The sequence below is a fragment of the Canis lupus genome, chromosome 21, assembly GCF_003254725.2.
Source record: "Canis lupus dingo isolate Sandy chromosome 21, ASM325472v2, whole genome shotgun sequence".
In the NCBI taxonomy this organism is placed as follows: domain Eukaryota; kingdom Metazoa; phylum Chordata; class Mammalia; order Carnivora; family Canidae; genus Canis; species Canis lupus.
The window spans coordinates 26,482,280-26,509,183 of NC_064263.1; the positions used below are offsets into that span (position 1 = coordinate 26,482,280).

At 37.3% G+C, this 26,904-nt stretch overlaps 1 protein-coding gene across 5 annotated transcripts in view; it reads right to left on the bottom strand.

Annotated features, from left to right (window-relative positions):
• NUP98 (nucleoporin 98 and 96 precursor) overlaps positions 1–26,904 on the bottom strand; it is a 118,431-nt gene that overhangs the window by 27,521 nt on the left and 64,006 nt on the right. For all 5 annotated transcript variants that reach the window (XM_049098920.1, XM_035703983.2, XM_035703982.2 and 2 more), the window contains exons 17-25: positions 26,445–26,558; positions 25,223–25,361; positions 16,852–17,029; positions 15,782–15,946; positions 9,793–9,975; positions 8,925–9,081; positions 6,855–7,284; positions 4,304–4,533; positions 2,696–2,962 (exon numbers count right to left, since the gene is read on the bottom strand). In XM_049098920.1, coding sequence (XP_048954877.1) covers positions 2,696–2,962; positions 4,304–4,533; positions 6,855–7,284; positions 8,925–9,081; positions 9,793–9,975; positions 15,782–15,946; positions 16,852–17,029; positions 25,223–25,361; positions 26,445–26,558 — 1,863 coding nt within the window. The remainder of the gene's footprint in view (positions 1–2,695; positions 2,963–4,303; positions 4,534–6,854; positions 7,285–8,924; positions 9,082–9,792; positions 9,976–15,781; positions 15,947–16,851; positions 17,030–25,222; positions 25,362–26,444; positions 26,559–26,904) is intronic.

Here is a 26,904-nt window from a genome sequence, read left to right on the forward strand (position 1 = left end):
TTTATGATAGTCACAGAGAGAGAAAGAGAGAGAGGCAGAGACACAGGCAGAGGAAGAAGCAGGCTCCATGCACCGGAAGCCCGATGTGGGATTCGATCCCGGGTCTCCAGGATCGCGCCCTGGGCCAAAGGCAGGCGCCAAACCCCTGCACCACCCAGGGATCCCGTCTTTCAACTTTCAAGTATGATTTTAACTGTAGGTTTTTTGTACATCTGGTTTGATATTAGGGTAATAATGCCATCATAGAACAAGGTGGAAAGTGTTCCCTCTATTTTCTGAAAGAGCTACAGAGGATTGGTATTGTTTCTTTAAAAACAGTGTTTACTGGGACGCCTGGGTGGCTCAGTTTTGAGCTTCTGACTTTGGCTCAGGGCGTGATCCTGCGGTCCCGTGATTGAGTCCCACATCAGGCTCCCTGCATGGAGCCTGCTCCTCCCTCTGCCTAAGTCGCTGCCTCTCTCTGTCTCTCATGAATAAATAAAAAATATTAAAAATAAATAAATAAAAATAGCGTTTACTAGTGAAGATATATGGAATTTGGCTTTTCTGAGTGAAGATTTTTAATTATTCAATTTCTTGTTATAGATCAATTTGGATTATCTACTTTTTCTTGAGTCAGTTTTGGTAATTTATATTTTCTTAGGAATTTGTCAATTTTATCTAAGTTGTTGAACTTGTTAACACAGAATTTCTTATATTTCCTTTTCTGTAGGGTTAGTAGTGATGTTCTTTCATTTCTATTTTTTGGTAATTTGTCTTTCCCATTATCAGTGTAGTCAAAGGTTTGCAAACTTCCTTAATCTTTTCAAAGACCTAATGTTTGGTGTTACTGATTACTGTTTTTAATGGTGTCATTTTCATTGATTTCTGTTCTAATCTTTACTGTTTCTTCTCTTCTGCCTTTTGGTTTAGTTCTTATTTTGTTAGTTTCTTAAGGTAGAAGCTTAAGTTATTGATTTGAGGTCTTCTTGTTGGGTAGGTATCAGGTAACACTGACAGTATTCAAGTATTTTACATTCTTGATACTCTATTGAGTTGTTCTATCAATTTTTAAAAGTGGAGGTAGTGAAGCAAAAGTTTTTGATATGGTGAAAGGTAGTGCCTCGCCAAAAGCCTAACCATAAAGAAAAGAAAAAAAGGAGGAAAAAGAGTTTGTGAACAAATAAATCTAAGGACCAGACTTCCTTAAGATCCTCTTATGCTGTACATATATGTGTTGGTGAGCATAACTTTATAAAAAAGGCCAATCCTAAAGACAAATTTTCAGTACAAAAATATATGAAGACCACAAAAGGCATTGAGCTAAACATGTAGTGATAGTGGAATGCAACTAGTCATGTATGTAAGTTCTTGATTCTAGCTTTTTCTATGATTTGTTCCTTACAATCCAAACTGGCCAAGTCCTCCAAAAATAAATCCAGTTCAAGGCTCCAATTAGTTGGTTTCAGATGAGTTAGGTTTCAGTAAAAATGTTTGATGAGGGATCTTATTATACACATAGATTAAACTGGACTATGCCATTTATTATTATTATTATTATTTTTTAAGATTGTATTTATTTACTCATGAAAGACACACAGAGAGTCAGAGACACAGGTAGAGGGAGAAGCAGGCTCCATGCAGGCAGCCCGACACGGGACTCGATCCCAGGTCTCCAGGATCACACCCTGGGCTGAAGGCAGCGCTAAACCGCTGAGCCACCCGGGCTGCCTGTCATTTTTTATTCTTAACAAGATTTGTGTCTGGATAATTATTAAGTACTTGCTGAATGCCTCTCATTAGTGGAAGGGAAACTAAAAAAAGCATTAATATATAATGGGAAGTCCTAAAAAAAAAAAAGTAAATATCTTAACCCAGAAGTTAAATTTACATATTTATTTACTTGAATGAAGTAAGTGAATTAATGTAAAATACCTATGTTTAATAGGTTTGGAGTGTTACTTATAGTGGAGGGTGGGGGGGCCTAAATGTCAAAAAAGGAATTCAGTAACATGGTACATTTGTAGATTAAAAAAATACTAAGAACCATTTGACTATAATATTTATATCATAGAACATGAAAAGAACACATGATACACACAGTAGGATACCATCTTTGAAAAATTTACATGCATATTTACTTTGCGTGCATTTACTTTGTGTGCACAATTTTTTTTTAAAGATTTTATTTATTCACGAGAGACAACAGAGAGAGGCAGAGCATAGGCAGAGGGAGAAGCAGGCTCCCTGAGGGAAGACTCGATCCCAGGACCAGAGGATCATGATCTGAGCTAAAGGCAGATGCTCAACCACTGAGCCACCCTGGTGTCCGAACCCCCACCTACACGAATTTTAATATACCTTATATATTCCAAAGTAAACAGTCCAAGTACAAGCTGTACATTGAAATGTATATAGTAAATGCTAAAGGACTTAGGTGATTTGGGTTTATTGCTTTTTGCTTATCTGCATTTTCTAGTTTTACTACAAATGTATAGGTAACATACAAAACTGAAATAATTTTAACTAAGTAAACTTAATGTTTAAAGTACTAGAAAGAAAACTAGAAACCAGTCCCTATTCTGGAGAATCAGCAAGCTTCCTGGGAAGTTTATAATTACTTAATTCAGGTTAGAAGACAAAGACAAATCTATAATTAAGGGGCAGGGACCACTAGGGAGTAGGATGTAGATAAAGGTGTACAGAAGGACCATACCTGACTGCTGGGCCAGAGAACAGGCCTCACTGATCCTCTTGCCCGTGAGGTAGCTGAAGACAGCCTCCACAGGCTTGTCTTTTCGGGTTAAGGAGACTTCCTCCTCTATTAGAGGTGCGGCAGTATGGGATAACCAGCGAGAGAAAGTTCTTCTTCGCTCCAGAATCTGAATGTATTCACTGGGCTCATCCAGCTGGCTGTCAGGCTCCTTCAGGTGGCCCCATAAGGCTTCACATAATGTCCATGTTAGGCTCCAGTGCTTCACAACTAAAGAAGGGACAGGAAAACAGTACTGATATGAAGTCAAAGTACGTACAGAGGACATCACTATAATTGTGGCATTAAAATACATAAATTAATAAATACCTCAAACCACTCAAGTTAATTTCCCTAAATTTGTCTCCAGCTCACTCTGCTGTGTCTTACAAGTTCCAGTGTGTAGTATAACTGCTTGTTCACTCTATGTTCCTGTGATACTTCTATAACAAATCTAACTCTATGTTCCTTTAAACAGATTCTTCTATCTGAATTATGGCTAATATAATCTCAAATGACAGAGAAAAGTCCTCTAATTTGATTAAATTCTGTTTACAAAATGCTTTATAAAAACATGAAGTGCTCTAAAAACTTGTCGGGGAGTCTTCTCTCCTGCAGCAGGTATAGCCTAGCATATAGTGAGCCTGAGTGACAGTTTAAAGCACTTAAGAGTAAAGCCAACTCTAAACTACACCATGTAACTATACAGTAGTTACCATCTTTATGTTATAGATGAGGAAACTAAAGTACAGAGCATTATGTGACTTGCTTAAAGTTATAGGCAACATGCAGCAGAGCCAAGCTTTGAACCCAAGTAATCTGAGTCCACCTCTATATTCTTAACTACTGTTGCTCCTCAGGAAGGACAACAAAACGGAAGAATTGTTTACCACTAAGCCAAATACAAATATACAATGGTAAGATGACTCACATGTTTGAAAAGAAGATAACTAAAGCAAACACAAAGAAATGAATATAAACAATTCCCAAAATGTGTGGTATGGAAACAGTCTAAAATAGTCACCATTCTTCAATAATGTTGAAATGTTATGAAACATCTAATTAAGTATGATTTTCTACTATTTGAAATAGTAAGTTCCCAAATTAGGAAAATCTTTTTCAAAGTATGGTTTAGAAAACCATGGTCACAATAGTTATAGAAAGGTAATAGGGAGGTTAGGAAGGCAAGTTATGACTGCTAAAACTGTTGGGAAGAACAAGTGGTACTTAAGATGGACATAGAAGAATGGGTAGGATGTAGAAAAGCAAGAAGGAATGGCTTTTTCTTCCTATGTTCTCTGGGTGGAGGAAGGAATGCAACTTCAAAAATCCAAGGAATCTGGCAATAGTTCCTGTGAACAAGGACTTGCATGTTAAAAGCCATAAGAATAATTGTAAAAAGGTTATCATCATTTCTTCTTCCTTGAGATTTTGCTCATTCCAACTCAACTATAAACAAGTGGGAGCTTGGGCATCCGCTGACTACATTTGCATAAGGAAATTTGTCCTCCTATGAACACATGCTCCTACTCTAGTTCCTGAAACACCAAAGGTTAGAACAGTCCAACTTACTTTGTGCTTCCAAAAAATCTCCTGATGCTTTCTTAACCCAATTTGCATAGTCATGAATGACAGCAACTCCTGGATTAGGGACAATGAGAGGACACAGTTCATCCACATGGACGGTACTATGTTTTAATTTGAGCTCCAGAGGTATCTGATATAATTGTATGTCTTCATCTGGCTTCTTTTGTCTCAAACTGAGTTTTTCCAAATGAACTTTGAATGGAGACTCAGTTAGGCTATAAGAACAAATGACAAGACAGAAAATAAAGATAAAACAGATTTTAGAATTTTCCTATAAATCTTTATATCTTTTTATGATTACAAAGAGAATGCAAAACACGTCCCAATGATTTTACAGAAATTGTATTTTGTAATGTCAAACTATAATGAACTTATTTGCCATATACTAAGTAAACAAATTGTCTGGCCCATGCATTCAGAATCCAAAGGCTTAAATTTATTCTTTAGGTCAGGTCATAACAAGAATGGAAATCAATATAGTTCCACTTGGGGCAGCCCGAGTGGCTCAGCGGTTTAGCGCCGCCTTCAGTCCAGGGTGTGACCCTGGAGACCCAGGATGGAGTCCCACGTCAGGCTCCCTGCATGGAGTCTGCTTCTCCCTCTGCCTGTGTCTCTGCCTCTCTCTCTCTCTCTCTCTCTCTCTCTCTCTCTGTGTCTATCATGAATAAATAAATAAAATCTAAAAAAAAAAAAAAGAGTTCCACTTGGAACTGGTTTCAGTATGTATCTAGATATTATGAAATCCAAGGACCAAAGGGCATTGTGGGATACTGATTTCTCAAGTTATACTTCATGAGGTATCAAAAGTTGTGAGGCTAAGCTTATATATATATATATATATATACACACACACACACACACACACACACACACACACTGTAGAACTGATTCTAAATTAAGATGAACATATAATCAATCTGGCTCTGATCTAAGATTGATATTAACAATTTTCAAAATATCATGACATTGGAGCACCTGGGTGGCTCAGTTAGGTGTCTGCCTTAGGCTGGAGTCATGATCTTGGGGCTGGAGTCAGGATCGAGCCCTGCGTTGGCTTCCTGCTCAGCAGGGAGTCTGCTTCTCCCTCTCCCTCTGCCCCTCTCACCACCAACTCCTCGCTTGTGCTCTCTCTCTCTCAAATAAATAAAATCTTAAAAAGAAAACAAACTTAAAAACCTATAAAATATCATGACATCATGCATAACCTAGGTTTAGAATCAACATTCCTGACTGTGAGGTTCAAGAGATACTGTTGTTCTGTGTTTCTTCAAAGTCAACTTTAAAAATTAAGAATAGGTAATCACAGTCATTTAATCTGTAACAAAGCACAATTTGGGATGCCTGGGTGGCTCAGCAGTTGGGAGTCTAACTTTGACTCAGGGCATGATCCCGGAGTCCCGGGGTCGAGTCCCACATCGGGCTTCCTGCATGAAGCCTGCTTATCCTTCTGCCTATGTCTCTGCCTCTCTCTCTCTCTGTGTCTCACATGAATAAATAAATAAAATCTTTTTTTTAAATAAAATCTTAAAAAAAAGGACAGCACAATTTATTATAAAAAGTAAATACGAAAATGTTATATATTTTGCACAAAACTGTATGCATACTGCCTAATTACTACCAGAAACTATACATAATAGGCATGATATATATAGATCCATATACATGCACACTCATACACATAGACAAAGTATATAGAACTATAAACACACATGTTAATGATAAGGATTATGTAGTAATATATAACATAATACAGTTATCAGATGATCATCTTTTTTTTTTTTTTTTAAAGTAAGCTCTACACCAAATGTGTGTGTGTGTGGGGGGGGCTTGAACTCAGAAAGCCGAGATCAAGAGTTTGTATGCTCTACCAACTGAGCCAGCCAGGAGCCCCTATTAGATGTCATCTTATTTCCAAATACTTATGTACAGATTATACAGTTTATACATTCACCTTATCAGATCCAAGATATAGGAATTGTGCCTAATTAAGAAGATACCTTATATATATATATTTAAAAAAAAAGAAAAAAAAAGACTTACAATAAAAAGGATGAAAAAAAAAAACAAGGAATGCTGCAGTATCAGCTTTGGGTCTGTTACATTTTCAACTAAAGTTTAACCATTAAGGAAGTATTATATACTCTTCATACCCTGATGGTACAATGGAATCATCTTATTAATCAGTTTCAGTTAATTTTTTTTATGTTTTTTATTGGAGTTCAATTTGCCAACATATAGCATAACACCCAGTGCTCATCCCGCCAAGTGCCCCCTCAGTGCCCATTACCCAGTCACCCTAACCCCCCGCCCACCTCCCCCTTCCACTTGTTCATTTCCCAGAGTTAGGTGTCTCTCATGTTTTGTCAGTTTAGTTTTTAGTTATACAAAGATCTTCTGCTATCTAAAACTGTACTAAGAACATTTCTAGAAAGATCACCAAAGCAGAGCCTTGACCTTGGGTCACTTCATAATGAAATGTTTTTGTCTTACCAACTAAGTTGCCTTTCTTAAAAAGCATAAGGAAAATGTGACTCACGATTTAACAGCTACTGGATTAGGCAGGAATCCATATTCCATAGAATCAGCAATCTGATGATTTTCCAGTTCATGTGAGCCACTCAGCTGTTCTCCACTATTAGCAAGAGTCCAATTGGGTCCCCAACCAACTCGAAATGAGCGTCCCATAAATAGGGCCATGTCCATCAAGAGTTTCCCCTTGCCATAGGTAACAGACTTTTCAAGAGGAACTAGGCCTGGTTGTCTGCGTGTACCCACGGTTTTCAATTGAATTTCAGGGGCTGGGCTGGGCACTGTAAACACAGAGGTCAGGGGTGGAGGGACAGACCAAGGGGACGTGGATGGGATATTCATCAAAGATGCTGCTCTGGGAGTACGACATTCTTGTACAGAGGCACTTGGTGAAAGAAAAGATCCACTAGTGAACTTTGATTGTAGTAACCCACCAACTGAAACAGGGGGAAAAAAAGACTATTAGAAAATACAGTCTCTATTGCTTCTCGAACAGCAATAATCAGTGAGGATGAAATCACAGCTTTATCAAACCAACTAAATCAGATATTGGTGACAAGCAGCAAGTCAGTGTGTGTAATGCTCTTTCAACCAAGAAATCAAGGCAGGAATTTTAGTGACAACGAGCCCAACAACAATTATTGACATCAAAAACACTACTACTACTATTTTGTTTTTTTACTACTACTATTTTAAAAAATTATTTAGCTCTTATCTGTGACTCTGTGTAGGCCATTTGTATATACTGTTTCATTTCACCTTTCAATAACTTCAGACGGACACCAATATTATCCTCATTTAATAGGTGGAAAAATTGGGCTCAGAATAGTGTTTAGTCCAAATCCACAAAGCTATTAAGTGGCAGCACTGACAGAAGCCCAGGGAAGTCTAACACCAATGTTCATACCCTTGTTAGAATGTCAAATGTAACCATTTCTTAGTCAACAGAAAAAGCTTAATAAGATCTAAATTCAAACTGCTACCACTCTAATACTCAATGCTAGACTCAATGAAAGAAAAACCCACCGAGACATCTTACACGTTTTGGAGGACAGTTCTTATTACTACTGCCTGTTTTCTAATCCTGTCTAAAGCAATGAGTTAGTTATTGAAGTATAAGATTTTCATGTAGTGCCCATTATGGAAAAGGTTGTAATGAATGTTTAACTGGTAGTTTATTAGTTACAATATTTTTAAAATGGAAATTAACACTTGAAAGAATTGAAAACTAAACAGTTTTTCAGACAACATAGACAAATCTCTTCCTGGTAGTTTCCTTGGCTTAAGGAACCAATCCAAATGTACTTAAATCCCTTAAACCCCCAATCCAAATGTACTTAAGTCCCTCTATCCTCAGTTCCACATAGTTAGAAGCCCACGAGAAGGGAAAGCTTTAAAGTCAAATATTACTTCCCTAGGAATTTAGGGAGATTTAGGAAAAGGTAGAAATCTGACAAGTTACTGTGCATTTTAAGAAGCAACATTTGCCCCCAGAAGGCAATAAAATAAGGATAGCATGAGGATTGCCCAAAAAGAGTACAGTGCAGGACAATTTGCTTATTCCTCTAAAATATGATAAAAATGAGGAAATCTGAGCTTACTACCTAATCCACATTCATAGGCAAATAAAGACATAACCCAAACAAAACACAAATGCTTTGTGTTCCACAAAACTTCTTCATCTACACCAATAAAGCTGATTATGGCTTTTAAAAACTGGCCCACTGGGCAGCCTGGGTGGCTCAGCGGTTTAGCACCACCTTTGGCCAAGGGCATGGTCCTGGGGACCCAGGATTGAGGCCCACATCATGCTCCCTGCATGGAGCCTGCTTCTCCCTCTGCCTGCGTGTCTGCCCCCCCCCACCCCCATGAATAAATAAAATCTTAAAAAAAAAAAAAAAAAAAAGAAACCCAAAACTGGCCCACCTAACAAATTTCTAAGAATACATCTCCTCTTGACATCCTTATTATCATATGTCTTTAGGGGGATATTCGCTAGAGAAGCTGACTCAACTTAGAAGACAGGTGAAAAGCAGGACTTTACAGCTTTCTTGTAAAATAGCATCATTTACAGTACCTAAAGAACGGGATTTTGATGAGTGGGATGCTGAAATGGGGAGTCTGGGAGAACAGATTTCTTGAGAAGTATCTGCTTTAGAAGGAAGGTGACTGAAGCGTTGATCCAGAACCATATCTACATCTTCTTCATCAGCAAGCAATGATGCTTTCATGATCTAAAAAGGCAATATCTATAGAATGAATGTGTTCCCTGAAATCCAAAGGCCAAAAAAGAAAAATGCAGTTTCCAATAATCAATAAACTGCTCTTCCTACAGGCTCTGTCCAGAGCTAGTATATTTGTGTGGCTGACTCTGTTATACTGTATGTACCTGAAGGGTAGAAATTATAGAATACTTTTTGTATCTAGAGTCTTGCCAAAGCCTGGCACACAGCAATTGCCCATCTGTTTGCTGAATGATTAACTTCAAATATAAGACAAAGGCTAAACTTATAGCATGCCAAAAGGCACAGGTAGGGGGAAGTTGAGATAGAGTTTAAAGAAACCAGTATCTACCAGCTTATTAAGAAAACTTTTATGGAGCACTTTCTAGAGCCTCAAAACCACCCTAGGGAGGAAACAAAGTATATTTTATAGAGAAAAATCAGTGCTCACAGATGTTAAAGGACTTGTCTAAAGTCACATGGTAATAGTTACAAAACCGAGGTTGGAATCCAGGTCTTCTGAATTTCAATATAACGTTCCCCTTCCCTCCCAGAATGGAAAAATGAGGCCCAAACATGGTCCATATTCTTGTTTTTTTTTTCTCATTCCAATGACCAGTCAATGCTCTTCAGTCAATAATTAAAGAAGCAGCCCAAGGTTATGCACGGGAGGTAAAGAGCAGTTTGGCTTCCTGTTGTAGGAAGGGTGGGTTAGGACTTCACCTGTAAGACATGTGGATTAATTCCCAGTGAAGACGCAATGTGTGTTGAGGCAGACACGGGCTCCTGATCCTCAGGCACGCTCTCTTCTAACATGGAATCCAAAACTGGCTCCTGGGTGATATCTACCATGTCACTGTCCAGCTCCACAACCCTCCCTAACTGCTCCACCTCTGGGCTCTGGCTCTGTAGACAGCAGAAAGATCAGGGAAGCAGCATTAAATTACACCAGACAGACAGCTTTTAGACCACATTTAGTTCATTCAGAACATGATATAGCAGGACTAGATTCTGCTGATCCTGCGACAATGCAAGATAGCATGTTTGCTAAAAAGGCTTCAACAATAATTATCCTAAATCCCCTCTATATGTACTTGGGAGTCCAAATACAGATTCCTGAAATCACCCTTTTGTAATATATGCAGGTCTGGTGTCTGGATCCGAAGCCCCATACTGAGCAAATAGTGGTCTTTATTATTATTATTATTTTTTTAAATAGTGGTCTTTAGACAAAGATTATGCCTTACCTGATTTAGCTAGCAAATATAATTTTCTGATATACACAGGATAACCCTGCCCTTACACTGCCTTGTAGCCAGAAGCCTTTGGGAAAAGAGATTAAAAGGTCTCCAACAACTTGGCATTTTTAAAATGAAAACAATTAGAAATAAATTTCCAGTGAACATAATTTGGGGCCTGGAGTTTACTTTTTGGGTAACCGAATCCTAAAAGTCAGCTGGGCTCTATATATGTAGTACCATATAAGATACAATGTTTATTTTCCCAAAAGGAAAAACAAAGTAATATTAGGAACTGTTTGGTGTTTTTCTTTTTCGTTTTGTTTTTTAAAATAAGCTCTATGCCTAAGGTGGGGGCTTGAACTGCTGATCCTAAGATCAAGAGTCCCATGCTTTACTGACTGAGCCAGCCAGGTGCCCCTAGGAACAATAGAATCTTGGAATAATCCTTTTGTTCAAGTGCTTAGAATTAGATTTACATTTATTAAGCAGTTTTCAAGATATACTCATGACTAACAGTTTATGATCTGGAAAGGTAATAACTCATCAATCTGTAGGACACTGTAAAATAACTGGTTCAGCACAAATTCATTAAGTATATCCTAAACTTGCATAGTACATCTGATAAAATGGTATCAAGTGGCTAAACCAATTTATGAAACATTCTCAAAATCAAAAAGTTTTACTAATTATTTTTATCATGGTATCATCTGTAGATTATTAATATTCCAAAGTTTGAGGCTTATCTTCATAAGTGGCCTATTTCACAGAGACCTTCAAATTGATGCTATTATGTTAACAGGTAGTTTAAAAAAATAATTTCATGGTTACTGTGGACAAAGAAATAGCCATTAATGTAACTTTTTCAACTTTAAAAAAATAAAAAAGTAGACTTGGTCACAATGTTCCTATTTTACTTACAAGAACTGTGGGAACACTCTAACTCCAAAGGTTCCTTCACAAGTTAGTTTTTAACCAATTCACTTTTAGGAAAAGTTATTAAACTACTTCACATCCTCTGTGTCAGCCTATCAGTGAGGATACTCTCTGTCTGTTGGGCTCCTATAATACCCCGTCTAAACTGTTTTTAATAATTTATCATGATATATTATGATTTCTCACATATGCAGTATTTATTTGTCCCACCACATTGTCAAGGCTTGGAAACAGATTATAGCCTACTTTTATTCTCTGTATCTATTATCAAGCATATTGTTAAAGTCAACATTCATCGGATATTCTCTTCATCAATTCTACTGCCTAGTGTGATCCCTGGCACACAGTAGCAAAAGCAATTGATAATATGAAAGAACAAGGAGTGAAGATGGGTGGGAGGAAAGGAAAAAAGGGGAGGATGGTTTCAACTTACACTACTCAACAAAGAAATAACAGCAGCAAGAGATGTTCACTTAGAACAATTTGATGAAATCTACCCATTTTGCCTTAAACGACTTAGAGACCTAAGGGACCCAGAGTATTTTTAAGAAGTATCAAGGTTTTATTTGCTCCACCCTCATGCATAGATTTTGAAGCTATGAGGTATCATGTAATAACTGGATAAGGGGGAAACTATGAAACTATGAGGAACTAGTAAGCTCCTAGGACCCCCATTAGTGAATTTGTTAAAGTATATCTAAGCAATTGCAATAAACTCCCCCAAAAGATGTCTGTGTACTTATTTTCAGAGAAATCTTGGGAGATCAGGTGCTTCTTCAAAGCCAGTCCTGAAAAGAAAAATAGACTAATAATAATAATAATAGAAAGATGGCTCAAAAGGGATCAAGGAAGTTGTTTTCTTTTGGTTTTGTTTTTAAAGGAAGCCCTTAGGAAATCTATGGAAAAGAGCAAATAAAATACTGGGAAAAGCAGACAAACAGAATATCTCTTTCATATATTATAATCTCTGAAAGTTGATCTTACTTATGTCTAAATACCAGCACAGTATATTACAATTCCTACATACAAAGGTACTATCTGTAAAATGACCGTCTCTTTAGATATATGGAGAGTGAAGTTTCATGAATGAAACCTTCCATGAGGGACACCTGGGTGGCTCAGCAGTTAAGCATCTGCATTCGGCTCAGCGTGTGATCCTGGAGTCCCAGGATTGAGTCCCACATCGAGCTCCCTGCATGGAGCCTGATTCTCCCTCTGTCTATGTCTCTGCCTCTCTCTCTGTGTCTCTCATGAATAAATAAAATCTTAAAAAAAAAAAAAAAAGAAAACCTTCAATGATTTTAGGAACCTTCACTTTCCACCTCAAGAGAATATTCCTCATACAAAGCTGCCAAACCCTGAAAATAAAGCACCTCTTAATCTAGAACATAAAGTAATTCAAGTAGGTAAAGTAAATCATGACATCCTTTATTCAAAAAAGGGTGAAAAACCAATCCATGGTCAAACAGATATTTAAATAATTCATACTGTCCTTCCCCTCAGTTTTATCTAGTATAACTATTACTGTTGCCTGCTACCAAAATAACTGGTTTCCTAACTGCAAAAAATGTTTCATATTCATTTGGCTGGAAAATCAACCCTATCAACATTACAGTGTTCTCAGGAGGAATTTCATGTCAGGGTTTCAAGGGCCACCAAAGTGTGTATATTTCTAAACATATATTCAGGGATATTACAACAAGAAGTGTAGGACAGTGCAACATTAATATCTAAAACAAAAAGGCTTCTAGTATCTATTTTAGAAATTTAGAAATTCTTCTAAATCCTAATCACTTCTTCCCTCTAAACAAATTTCTAATTCATTTTAATGTACTCATCAAGTAAGCAATAGTGAGTTTCTGAAGCAAGTCAACTATTCTGTCCTGATCATACTGAACACAAGATACAGTGCAGTAAAATGTGAAAGTAAAAAGCGAATATGTCTCTCTGCCTAAATGCCATTTGAGGTCTTTCAACAAATGGTTCTAAAGCCTGACCACATATTTCAATCACCTGGGGGAAAGCATTTAAAATATAATTCTCCCTGAACCCCATGCCATAAATATGGAATTAAAGGTCACCAAAGTAGTGACGCAGTCAACTGAAAACTGGATCTCAGATCAGCATTTTGGAAATGTTCTATCAAATGTTTCTGCAACTGCCCTGAATCATTTGTGTGATGAAAGTCTTTCTATCAACATTTTCTCTAACTTCAAAGGCATAGAAGAGATTATGTGGGGCAGCCCGGGTGGCTCAGCGGTTTAGCGCCGCCTTCAGACCAGGACGTGATCCTGGAGACCCCGGATCGAGTCCCACATTGGGCTCCCTGCATGGAGCCTGCTTCTCCCTCTGCCTGTGTCTCTGCCCCTCTCTCTCTCTCTCTGTGTCTCATGAATAAATGAATAAAATCTTAAAAAAAAAAAAGATTATGTGAAGATTTAGTTACCTCAATGTTTTCTGGCTGCGTAGATTTACCTCTTTAGGAGCAAATCAAAATTAAGAACAAACTACAAAGAGGGGAATAGGGATATTACATAAAAGGGAGTGGGATAAAGTGACCATTAAACAAAAATATAGATCTTCCTAATACCTAAAAAACCCTCTACTCTCAACTCTGAGAACTTGAGATTGTGCACAGGAGAAGGGGAAAAAAAAAAAAAAGCTAGAGCGGACTGAGGGAACACAATGTCCCTGAAATCAAGCTCCCCAGGGGTGACATTGTGAAGACAGTCATCTTGACACTAAGATGAAAAGACTGTGCTCTCTGCTCTCTGTTCCTGGTTCATTCAGATGGCTCAAGTACTTTCCTCATGCTAAATAAAATGTAGATCTTTGGTGCTAATGAAAGCTATGCAACTACTAACATTTTCTACCTGTCTCACTTAGGTCTCTGGGTAATATAAAGGAAGAGTCCTTCTTTACTATTCTAATATGTTAGCCTAATACCTAAACAACTCTATCTGTTTCTCCCATTTCTGCTTTCTCCATCCAAAGACCACCCACTTCTTCAAAGGGGATATCTGAAAAAGATCCCACTTGCTGTATTCTCATTGCCCGTTTGCATCCTTACCACGTCTCTTTTTCCTATAACCTGGTTCTTCTGAAATTTTTTGGTGCTCTTATTAAAGAGTCCTCACCTACTGACGTGTCATCACAGAAATGTACAGTTAACTCTTACTGTTTGTATTCTGGAAATTAAACAGCCTAAAAAAAAAATCACTGGTTGTCAAGACACATGACATAAATTTGCTCTATCCACAGATAAAGCTTTTCTTTCACAGCTGCATCTTTAGGATCTTAGAATTATTTTATTAGCAGAAATAAAGCTATCTGACTTATCTTGAGAAATACATATAATGAAAGATCAAAAAAACACTTTGGAGAGAAAGGGATTATACAAGGCATGATTCAGGAAAAAAATGAACGTGGAAAACTGGAAAACCAAGTCCATTTACAGCATTTCTTTAGGTCAGAAGAGATTTCTTAGGGACTTTATGCTACAAAGATTATGAACATAGAAGCCAATGTATTTTCCACTCCCCACTTTTATCATACCCTCCCCTCACCTTATACGCGCAAATATGAACATACATACACAACAATCTCCAGAAAATGCCTCCCAAGAAATTATTTAATAAATCATAAAAAACGCACATTTCAGCAGCCATAAGAATTATAGCACAAAAAATTCCAAAGGTCCTGCTTTTAGCAGCTGAGAGGTAGAGGATGCTTTACAAAGAAATTCTGTATTAAGTTCTCCTCTTTGAGGGAGTATGGCAGCAAAGAAAAAAATTTTTTGTAACTTGATTGAATATAAACAACATCCAAAGAAAAGTAAAACTCTTTATGAATTGGTAAAGAAACTACTTGATATTTAAATTACAACCCTTTCCCTGCATGGACAAAAGGTTTATACTGGCTTAACAATACTGAAAGAGTATGACACAAGTAATTGCAATAAACAATGCAGCCCTTCCCTCCCCACGCCAAATAATTCATTTATATTCTAAAACCTGACCTATTTTCAGAAAGATTATGTATTGTTAAAATACAAATATCAAGAGGTTACCTGAAGTATATAAGCAAACAATTTGAGAAAAATGGAGTTAAAAAACCCTTGCAGAAAGCTAATCGAACTTTTAAAAAACCACGGAGGTAAAGAACAAGATTAAACTGCACATCGGGTAGTCAAGGAAATTAGGATTTACTTTGTATCAACCCACACAAGCAAAATGCTACCTTAAGTTGATAACTAAGCAGAGAATTCAGCAAGTCCAAATGAAAGAGAGGGAGGTGTTTAAGAATGACAATCTGTAGAAGGAATGATCCACACAGTATGAGAATTCTTTAAATCTCTCAATTTAAAAACAGATGCCAGAACCACCTCATGCCCTCCCTTGTACTTGTCTCAACGTGATTGCCAATACATTTGTACTCTTCAAAGTTCCAGGGGTCATAAACAGCTTTGTACTAGCTGAATGACTTGGTTTCAACTTCTGTATCATGGATTCCATTCAAATTCACTGTCCTGTCTCTACCTGGGGTGGAGGTGCTGGCTTGCCATTAAGAGCCATCTGGAATGGGGTGGCCTGGCCTGCAGGAGGCAAAGGAGCAGTCTTCAACTTCTTTGTACTAGTTTTAGACGGTCGTTCCTCCTCCTCTTCATCAGAATCCTGAAGGCCATACTTGGAAAAATGAGAGACCTAAGGAAAAGAAAAATCCAACAAAATTACTTTTTTCAAGATTTTATTTTTAAGTAATCTCTACATCCAACTCACAACCCCAAGATCGAACTCAAACTCGCAACTCAAACTCATAACCCTGAGATCAAGAGACACACTCTACCGACTCAACCAGCCAGGTGTGCCCCAGAATCCAACAAAATCAATTTTAACACTTATATTCTTCAGAGCTTCCATAGTACTGTCCTTGCAATCATGCAGAATTAGCTTTAAGAAAATACAAGAGAGCTATCAAAATATTTAAGGCATAATGAAATGTTATCTATCACACATACCTGTCCTTAGACTTAGATGTTTAGTAAAAGTACTAGTTGCTCGTATATAAACACTAACTTATTAATACAGAAAACCAAATCTAAAAAAGCCATTACTTTTTTAGTGCACAATGCATCGATGTGCCGCAAATGCACATTGATATACTGCCTAGTCGTTTGCTACAGACTTGTGTCAGGCCTTCAACTAGTTAAATAATCCAACTGGCTTAAAAGAGAAAGAAATCATGAGGTTAAAAAAATTAAGGGAGGGAGGAAGTCAACAGCTTCCTCACCAGAAAGCTGTAAATCAACTCTAGGAAGAGTTGATATCAAGAGACAAAAATTCTGCCTCATGTCTCTAATGATGCCACACACTAAAAAACATTCCTTAGAAGTATATCTAAATGCTCACAGAAAGAGGCAGAGATGTGTGAGCATAAAGTTTTTAATAGCTCCTTATTGTGCTAGGGTTTAACTAAGATGTGCAACTTGGAGAAATTCATGATGCATCTCTTCATCTCTTTCCTAATTTGTAAAAATAAAAAGAATTTAAGAGAGGATCTCTTCTAACACATTTTGTCACTCTTTATAAGAACTAAGTGACTATTATACCTTAAACACCCAAGAACCCGTTTCAGGACGGTACTCTTTGAATTGAGCTCCCTGTTTCCTTGAAACTGCTTCCAATCTGCCCTCATAGTTGATATCAGCAAGTCGATCTGGGCTCTTTATTAAACAACGAGATGTTTTATCTGTTGGCCAAACTCCATCCAGTGTAACTTCAGCCTTCCTGTAATGTACAACCACATGAAGCATAAAATATTCCATATTTAAGATCAGAAAGCCAAGTAGCACCTCTATCAAAAACAAATAAAGGTACCTATGTTACTTTGGAATTATTCTGCAGGTGTTCCATAACCTTGAGTCTTGCCTCCCAGGGTAGAGTGGATAAGCTTAAAGCAAGGCATTACCTGCACCATCAATTCAGTATCTGGTTTAAGAGTCAAACTCCATTTATTTTAAACTACCACAGCATATCAATGATTTCCAATTAAATTTTAATTAACACTTAAACTATACAGCCTTGGGCAGCCCTGGTGGCTCAGCGGTTTAGCACCTCCTTCAGCCCAGGGTGTGAACCTGGAGACCCGGGATAGAGTCCCGTGTTGGGCTCCCTGCATGGGGCCTGTTTCTCCCCTCTGCCTGTGTCTCTGCCTTTCTCTGTCTCTGTGTCTCTCATGAATAAATAAAATCTTTAAAAATAAATAAACTATACAGCCTTGACCAAATTCACTGCTAATAGTCCAGTACTATGATCGAAGTCTTTTTTTTTAAGGTTTTATTTATTTATTCATGAGGAACACACACAGAGGCAGAGACACAGGCAGAGGTAGAAGCAGGCTCCATGCAGGAAGCCCGATGTGGGACTCAATCCAGGGACTCTGGGATCACGCCCTGAGCCAAAGGTAGACGCTCAACTGCTGAGCCACCCAGGTGTTCCTAAGATCTAAGTCTTAATGAAGGTCTTAAAGTGCTATTTTTGTTAAAAAAAAAAAAAAAAACACATTAATAATAGCAACTACCACTGATTTTTTTTTTAAAGATTATTTATTTATTCATGAGAGATCTACAGAGAGAGAGGCAGAGGGAAAAGCAGGCTCCATGCAGGAAGCCCGATGTGGGACTCGATCCTGGGACTCAGGGATCACGACCTGAGCCAAAGGCAGATGCTCAACTGTTGAGCCCCCCAGGCACCCCGCAACTACCACATATTAACAAATGCTTGCAGAATGAGATATCAGGAACACCATATGTTAACCATAAAGTAATGAGTGTGAAGAGGACTGTAACAGCAGTATGTGAGATCAAGGACTGTGATCTATTCATTTTGTATGCCTCAAACCTAGTATAGTGATTAGCACATAATAACGACTTTTTTCCTTTTATTTATTAAGTAATCTTTACCCCCTCTGTGAGACCTGAACTCATGACCCTGAGATCAAGAGTCACAGGCTCCACCAAATGAGTCAGCCAGGTGCCCCTAGATGACTTTTTAAAAAATTAAGTATAATTAGGACACCTGGATGGCTGAGCAGTTGAACGACTGCCTTTGGCTCAAGGCGTGATCCCCAGTTCGGGGATCAAGTCCCACATCTGGCTCCCTGGGAGGAGCCTGCTTCCTCTGCCTATGTCTCTGCCTCTCATGAATAAATAAATAAAAATCTTTAAAAAAAGAATTTAATATAATTAAAACACAATGTTTAATGTGACTTTTTTTTTAATGTGACTTTTAAAACATTTTTTTATTGGGATAAAAGGTATACCACAAAATTTACTATCTTAACCATTTCTAGCTAATACCATTCAGTAGTGTTAAATATGTTCCTACTGTTGTACAACCAGTCTCCAAAAGTTATTAAATATTTCAAAACTAAAATTCTATGCCCATGAAAAAACAACGCCTCATACTTCCAGCTACTGGTAAGCAGGATTCTACTGTTTGTTGCTGGGACTCTGACTCTGCAGATGGGCTTAAGTAAGTGGAATCATACAGTATTGACTTTTTACAACCAGCTTATTTCACTTAGCATGTACTCAAGATTCATTTATGATTTAGAACAGGTCAGAACTCCCTTCCTTTTTAAGGCTGTGTATGTGTATAAAACCGTATCTTGTTTGTCCATTCATCTGTCAATGGATAGATATCTGGTTGCTTCTACCTCCTATTATGTACATGGATGTATACACACTTCTTTGAGATCCTGTTTTCAATTCTCTTGTACACTCAGTATATCTATGTCTATATATCTATGAGATATATAGATCCATTCCTGGTTTTTATTCTTTTGGAATTGATGAATCATTCTTAGTTTTCTGAAGAATCACCATACTCTTTTCCATAGTAATTGCACCATTTTACGTTCCTACCAAAAATATAAACAGTGGTTCCAATTTCTCCACACTCTTGCAAAAACTTACTCTTTTTTGAAATTTAGTAACCATTCTAACGAGTGTGATAGCTCACTGTGGTTCTGATTTGGATTTCCTAATTAGTAATGCTGAGTGTCTTTCCTTCTTATTTTTCCTTCTTTTTTTAAGATTTAAAGATTTCTTTACTTATTTGAGGGGGGGAGAGAGAGAGAATGCATGAGTGAGCACATACATGGAGAGGAAAAGGGAGAAGCAGATTCCCTACTGAACAGGGAGTCCATTGCAGAATTCAATCCCAGCACCCCAGCATCATGACCTGAGAGCTAAAGGCAGACGCTTAACCAACTGTCACCTAGGCTGCCATAAAGAAATTATTTTAGAGAGAGAGAGAGTGAATAAGCAAGCACCAGCAAGGGGAAGGGCAGAGGGAGAGAAAATATCCACAAGAAGACTCCCTGCTGAGCAGAGTCAGACTCCAGGACCCTGAGATCATGACCTGAGCCAAAATCGAACTGGCCACTTAACCAACTGAGCCACTCAGGTGCCACAAGTATCTTTTCATAAACGTTTGTTGGCCATCTGTATGTCTGGAGAAATGTGTATTGAAGTCCTTTGCCCATTTTTAATTGAGTGTTTTGTATTTTGGTTGTTGCCGAGTTGTAGTTCTTCATATTAAACCCTTATCAGAAATATGATTTGTCAATATTTTCTCCCATTCTGTAGGTTGGCTTTTCATTCTGTTGACTATGTTCTTAGATGTACAGAAGTCTTGTTTTATTTTATTTTATTTTATTTTATTTTATTTTATTTTATTTTTTCATGAGAGACACAGAGAGAGAGAAAGGCAGAGACATAGGCAGAGGGAGAAGCAGGCTCCCTTCGGGGAGTCCGATGTGGGACTTGATTCCATGACCCTAGGATCACGATCTAAGCCAAAGGCAGACATCCAACCGCTGAGCCACCCTGCGTCCCAAGAAGTCTTGTATTTTAATATAGTCTGGGATCCCTGGGTGGCGCAGAGGTTTGGCACCTGCCTTTGGCCCAGGGCGCAATCCTGGAGACCCGGGATCGAATCCCACATCGGGCTTCCGGTGCATGGAGCCTGCTTCTCCCTCTGCCTATGTCTCTGCCTCTCTCTCTTTCTCTCTCTGTGACTATAATAAATAAATAAAAAAATTAAAAAAAAAATTAAAAAAAATATAGTCTAATTTGTTCATTTTTACTATTGTTGCTTATACTTTTAGTGTTTCACCCAGGAAATCCTTGTCAAAATACAACGACATGGGAGAAAGAATGTCTTCAACAAATGGTGTTGGGAAAATTAGACAGCCACATGCAAAAAAATGAAGCTTAAGTCAGTCGGAGAAGGACAAACATTGTATGTTCTCATTCATTTGGGGAATATAAATAATAGTGAAAGGGAATAGAAGGGAAGGGAGAAGAAATGTGTGGGAAATATCAGAAAGGGAGACAGAACGTAAAGACTGCTAACTCTGGGAAACGAACTAGGGGTGGTAGAAGGGGAGGAGGGCGGGGGGTGGGAGTGAATGGGTGACGGGCACTGGGGGTTATTCTGTATGTTGTTATATTGAACACCAATAAAAAATAAATTAAAAAAAATAAAAAAAATGAAGCTGGCCCACTTTCTTATACCATACACAAAAATTCAAAATGGATTAAAGAACTAAATGTGAGAAATGAAACTATAAAAACCCTAGAAGAGAACACAGGCAGTAATTTCTTTGACATCAGCCATAGCAACTTCTTTATAGATGTGTCTCCAGACACAGTGCAAACAAAATAAAAAATAAACTATTGGGACTACATCAGAATAAAAAGTTTCTCAACAACGAAGGAAACAATAACACTAAAAGGCAACCAACCTATGAGATGGAAGGAGATATTTGCAAAGATGCATCTGATAAAGGGTTAGTATCCAAAATCTACAAAGAATTTATTAAACACCCAAAAAACCAAACAATCCAGTTAGGAAATAGGCAGAAGGAAATAGGCATGAATAGACATTTTTCCAAAGAAGACATATAAACGGCTAAAAGACACGCTCAACATCATTGATCATCAGGGAAATGCCAATCAAAACTATAATAAGGTATCATCTCATATCTGTCAGAATGGCTAAAATCAACAACACAAGAAACAGGTGTTGGTGAGGATGTGGAGAAAGTGGAAACCTCCTGCACAGCTGGTGGGAATACAAAGTGGTACAGCACTATAGAAAACAGTACAGAGATTCCTCAAAAAGTTAAAAATAGAGAACTATCCTACATTTCAGAAATCACACTACCAGTATTTACCCAAAAATACTAATTCAAAGGGATACACGCATGCCGATATTTGTAGCAGCATTATCTACAATACCCAAATTATGGAAATAACTCCAGTATCCATCAGTTGATAAATTGATAAAGATGATGTGGCACGCGCGCGCACGCACACACACACACGCCATGGAACATTACTCAGCTATAAAAAAGAATGAAATCTTGCCATCTACAACAATATAGATGGTACTAGAGAGTCTACTGCTAAGCAAAATCAGTCGGAGAAAGAAAAGTACTGTATGATTTCACTCATGTGGAATTTAAGAAACAAAACAAGCAAGGGGGGGGGGGGGGACCAAGAAACAGACTCTTAACTATAGAGAACAAACTGATAGTCACCAGAAGGGAGGTGGAGGTGGATGAGTGAAATAGGTGATGGGGATTAAGGAGTGTATTTGTGATGAACACTGGGTGATGTATGGAAGTGTTTAATCACTATACTGTATAACCAAAACTAAAATTACACTATATATATATATATATATATATATATATATATATATATATATATATAAAACACTTAAAAATATAGATATAATGTCATGGAACTTCTATGTTTTACTCTAAGATTTTTTTTTTAGGATTTTATTTATGAGAGAGAGAGAGAGAAAAAGAGAGAGAGAGGCACACAAAGACACAAGCAGAGGAAGAAGTAGGCTCCATGCAGGGAGCCCAACGTGGGACTTGATCCCCAGACTCCAGGATCATGCCCTGAGCTGAAGGCAGGTGCTAAACTGCTGAGCCACCCAGGCGTCCCTACTCTAAGAATTTTATAAGCTTTAGGTCTTATGTTTAGTCTTTGGTTCATTTTGAGTTCATTTTTCTATGATATAAGAGTACAACTTCATTATTCTGTATGTGGGATATAAGGTTTCCCAGAATCATTTGATAAAGATATTGTTCTCTCCCCACTGGTCTTGATAGCCTTGTCAAAAATCTACTGAATATGTATATGAGGTTTCTTGAGATTCCAGGATTTTAGGATAGATTTTTCTATTTCTGTAAAAAAAATGCTGCCGGCATCTTGATAGGAATTATATTAAATCTGTATATTGCTTTGGTTAGTATGCACATCTTAATAATAATTTAAAGTCTTGGGATGCCTGGGTGGCTCAGCAGTTGAGCGTCTGCCTTCGGCTCAGAGCATGATCCTGGGATCCAGGATCAAGTCCCGCATCAGGCTCCCTGTATGGAGCCTGCTTTTCCGTCCATCTGCCTCTGCCTCTCTCTGTGTCTCTCATTAATAAATAAATCTTTAAAAAATAAATAATTAAATAAATAAATATAATTTAAAGTCTTCCAATCCATGAATATGGGATAACTTTGCATTTATTTGTCTTTTTTCAATTCTTTCAGCTTTTGCTTCCCTGGTTAAGTTAATTAGTAAGTATTTTATTCTTTCTGATGCCATTGTAAATAGAATTTTTTTCTTAACTTCCTTTTTGGATTTCTCGTTGTTGGTATATAGAAACTCAATTGATTTTGGTGTGCTTATTTTGTATCCTGCTGTCTTACCGAATTTATAATAATTTTTTGTGGAATCTTTAGGTTTTTCTGCACAAATCATTTTATCTCTGAACGGAGATATTTTACTTCTTCCTTTTCAATGTAGACAATACCTTTTATTTATTTTCCATGCTTAATTGCTCTGACTAGTGTTTTTATTTTTTTATTTTTATTTTTTAAATATTTTTTTTAAAGATTTATTTATTCATAGAGATGCAGAGAGAGAGAGAGAGAGAGGCAGAGACACAGGCAGAGGGAGAAGCAGGCTCCATGCAGAGAGCCTGATGTGGGACTCGATCCCGGGACTCCAGGATCATGCCTTGGGCTGCAGGCGGCGCTAAACTGCTATGCCACTAGGGCTGCCCCATGACTAGTGTTTTTAGTATTATGTTGAATAAAAGTGGCATAGTGGGCATCCTTATCTTATTCCTCATCTTAGAGGAAAAGTTTTCATTCTTTTACCACTGAGTCTGATATTCTTTTGAAAATATGGCTTCTGGGATCCCTGGGTGGTGCAGCGGTTTAGCGCCTGCCTTTGGCCTGGGGCGCGATCCTGGAGACTCGGGATCGAATCCCACGTCGGGCTCCTGGTGCATGGAGCCTGCTTCTCCCTCTGCCTATGTCTCTGCCTCTCTCTCTCTCTCTGTGTGACTATCATAATAAAAATTAAAAAAAAAAAAAGAAAATATGGCTTCTATTAAGTTGAGGTAGTGTCCCTTTTGTTTTTTAATTATCACTATTATTTTAAGATTTATTTTTAAGTAACCTCTACACCAAATGTGGATGGGGCTTGAACTTAACAACCCTGAGATCCAGAGTCGTACACTTTACCAACTGAGCCAATCAGGTACTCTGAGGTAGTTTCCTTCTATCTCTAGTTTGTTGCATGTCTTTATCATTAAAGGATGCTGTATTTTGTCAGATGTTTTTTCTGCACCAGGTGAGGTAATCATGTGATTTCTTCCTTAATTCTGCAAATGTGATGTATTACATCAATCAATTTTCATACATTAAACCATCCTTATGTTCCTGGAATAAATCCTACTTGGCCATGGCATATAATCCTTTCAATATACTGTTACAATCTTTTTGCTAATACAGTTGGCCCTTGAACAATACCGGGGTCAGGGGCACCAAGTCCCTACACAGTTGAAAATCTGTGTATTTTTGAAACCCACAAAATTTAACTACTAATAGCCTACCATTGACCGAAACCTTACTGATAATCTAGAAGTCAACTAACACATATTTGGTATGTTATATGCACTATATATTGTATTTACAGTAAAGTTAAGCTAGAAAAAAAGAAAATTCTAAGAAAAATATACTTAAAGTACTATAAAAAAAATCTACACATGTGAACCACAGTTCAAACCTGTGTGGTTCAAAGATCAAATGTTTTTTTTTTTTTTTTTTAAGATTTTATTTATTTATTCATGAGAGACACACAGAGAGAGAGAGAGAGGTGCAGAGACACAGGCAGAGATGGAGAAGCAGGCTTCATGCAGGGAGCCCGATGTGGGACTCGATCCTGGGACTCCAGGATCAGGCCCCGGGCCGAAGGCAGGCACCAAACTGCTGAGCCACCTGGGCTGCCCTCAAATGTATTTTGAAGATATTTACGTCCGTATTCATCAAGGACATTGATCTATAATTTTATCGTAGTTTTGTCGTCTAGCTTTAGAAACAGGGTAATGCGCTCTCTTTTTTGAACGCATTTCAGAACTGATAATAATTCTTTAAATGTTTGGTAGACTTCAACAGTGAAGTCATCTGGTCAAAGGCTTTTGATTTGGGGGGTTGATTTTTTAAATTATAATTCAATTTCCTTATTGTAGGGGTATTCTGAATTTTTATTTGTTCATGATTCAATCTTGGTAGGTTGTGAACATAAATTAATTATTTTTTCCAAATAGGTATCAGAAGCTAGTTTCTCAAACTAAAGTACAGGGAAAGAATTAAAAATGGTCATAGCAAATATAAGGAAAAAAGTACTATTAAAATGTGTTTTTGGAAAATAACAGTTGGACCTGATATTATTGAAAAGAAGTCAAAAAGTCCTAGTGTAGCACTTATAATTTATACATTTAAATTAGAGAAATAATCATCACATAAATCAAAAAAGCAAGTTGAAGAAAAATATACATAATGTGAAAAGAATTTTGTGATTAGATTATTTTCTAAATATGTAAGTAAATCCATACCTATTTAGCCCTTCACCCACAGGCGGTTTTTGGTTATCATCTAAGTAGACAATCACTTCTTTCCTTCGAATATGCACAATATCATCCAAATTTAGATTTGTCAAATTCACATCTCCTTCAAAATAGATTGAACCATAACCTGTAAGTCAAAGCAAATAGTTAACAACTCTTCCTGTACAGAGGGCAAATAACCTCTTTTAAACCTCCAATGACTAAATACTCAGAAGAAGCAAGCAACTTTAAACATTAATCAGTATTTTTATTTAAAAAATTTGTTTAAAGATTTCATTTTTTAAAAAGATTTTATTTACTTATTTGACACAGAGAAAAAGCACAAGCACGGGGAGCATCAGGCAAAGGGAGAAGAAGCAGCAGGCTCCCCACAGAGCAGGGAGCCCAATGCAGGTCTCAATCCCAGGACCCTGGGAACATGACCTGAGCTGAGGCAAACTTTTAACCAACTGAGCCACCCAGCTGCCTCTGAAGATTTCCTTTTTGTAAGTAATCTCTACATCTAACATGAGGCTTGAACTCACAATCTCAAAAAAGAAAGAATCATATGCCCTACAAACTGAGTCAGTCAGGTGCCCCTAAACATTAATCAGTATTTTAAATTACTGAGTACTACCATCAATGGGTTATATCATCCATAGTATGTATCAGGGGGTGACAGCAAATACAGTTACCAGGTTTAACACTTCTACAGCACTTAATCTTTTTTTTTTTTTTTACAGCACTTAATCTTAAAACAGTCTTTTAAAACCTCTTCCAAGTATCTGTACTACTGCTACATATATAATCCTTACTTAGTACCTAAGTTTGCAGAATGAGTTACAATACCTGAGAACCCTTTTTAAAATACAGTATAGCAAGATGAGATTTTTTCCCCAAGAAAACTGTATCTGTATGAACATAATAATATGAAGTTGAACCTAAATATTATTCATCTCTTACTACTCAATTTTCTCTTAGCATTTTTTTGTCATTTATAGTATTTTGTTTAATTGTAGAAAACTGCAAATAGTTACCAAAGAATGTTATGTGGTCCTAGTCTCATCTTGTTACTTGTCAATCCAAGTGTCTACTATCCAGATCAAGGTGGATCCAAACAGAAAAAAACAAAAAAAAAGGATTCAACTATCAAAGGCTTCTTTTACTTAATTACAAAAATAAGGTGCAGACCTTTGGCTTAAACACTACAAACTCCTAAGCTCACACTTACCTTTACGACCAATAGTGAAGTCAGAGACAATGCACTCTCCTTTTTCATTGGTAATTTTAGCAAGGTCATCCATCGATGGAATAGTATAGTAACCGACCTTGGTGAGAACAATGCCTATGACAAAAGAAACAGAAAATGTACTATGTATTGTAATTATCCTTACATAATAAGAATTTTCATAGTATCTATTTCACTTTTTCATTTTTAAAAAGAGTAACTGTCAAAATAATCTGAAATAATCAATACCTAAATTAAATAAAGAGGAAATATATAGAAATAAGGCATTTCTCCAAACTGGTTTTCTAAGAAACATTATTCCTAGGAGAAACCGAGTTTTCTTTTTTTTTTTTTTAATTTTATTTATTTATTGATGAGAGACACAGAGAGAGGGGCAGAGACATAGGCAGAGGGAGAAGCAGGCTCCCTGTGGGGAACCTGACATGGGACTTGATCCCAGGAC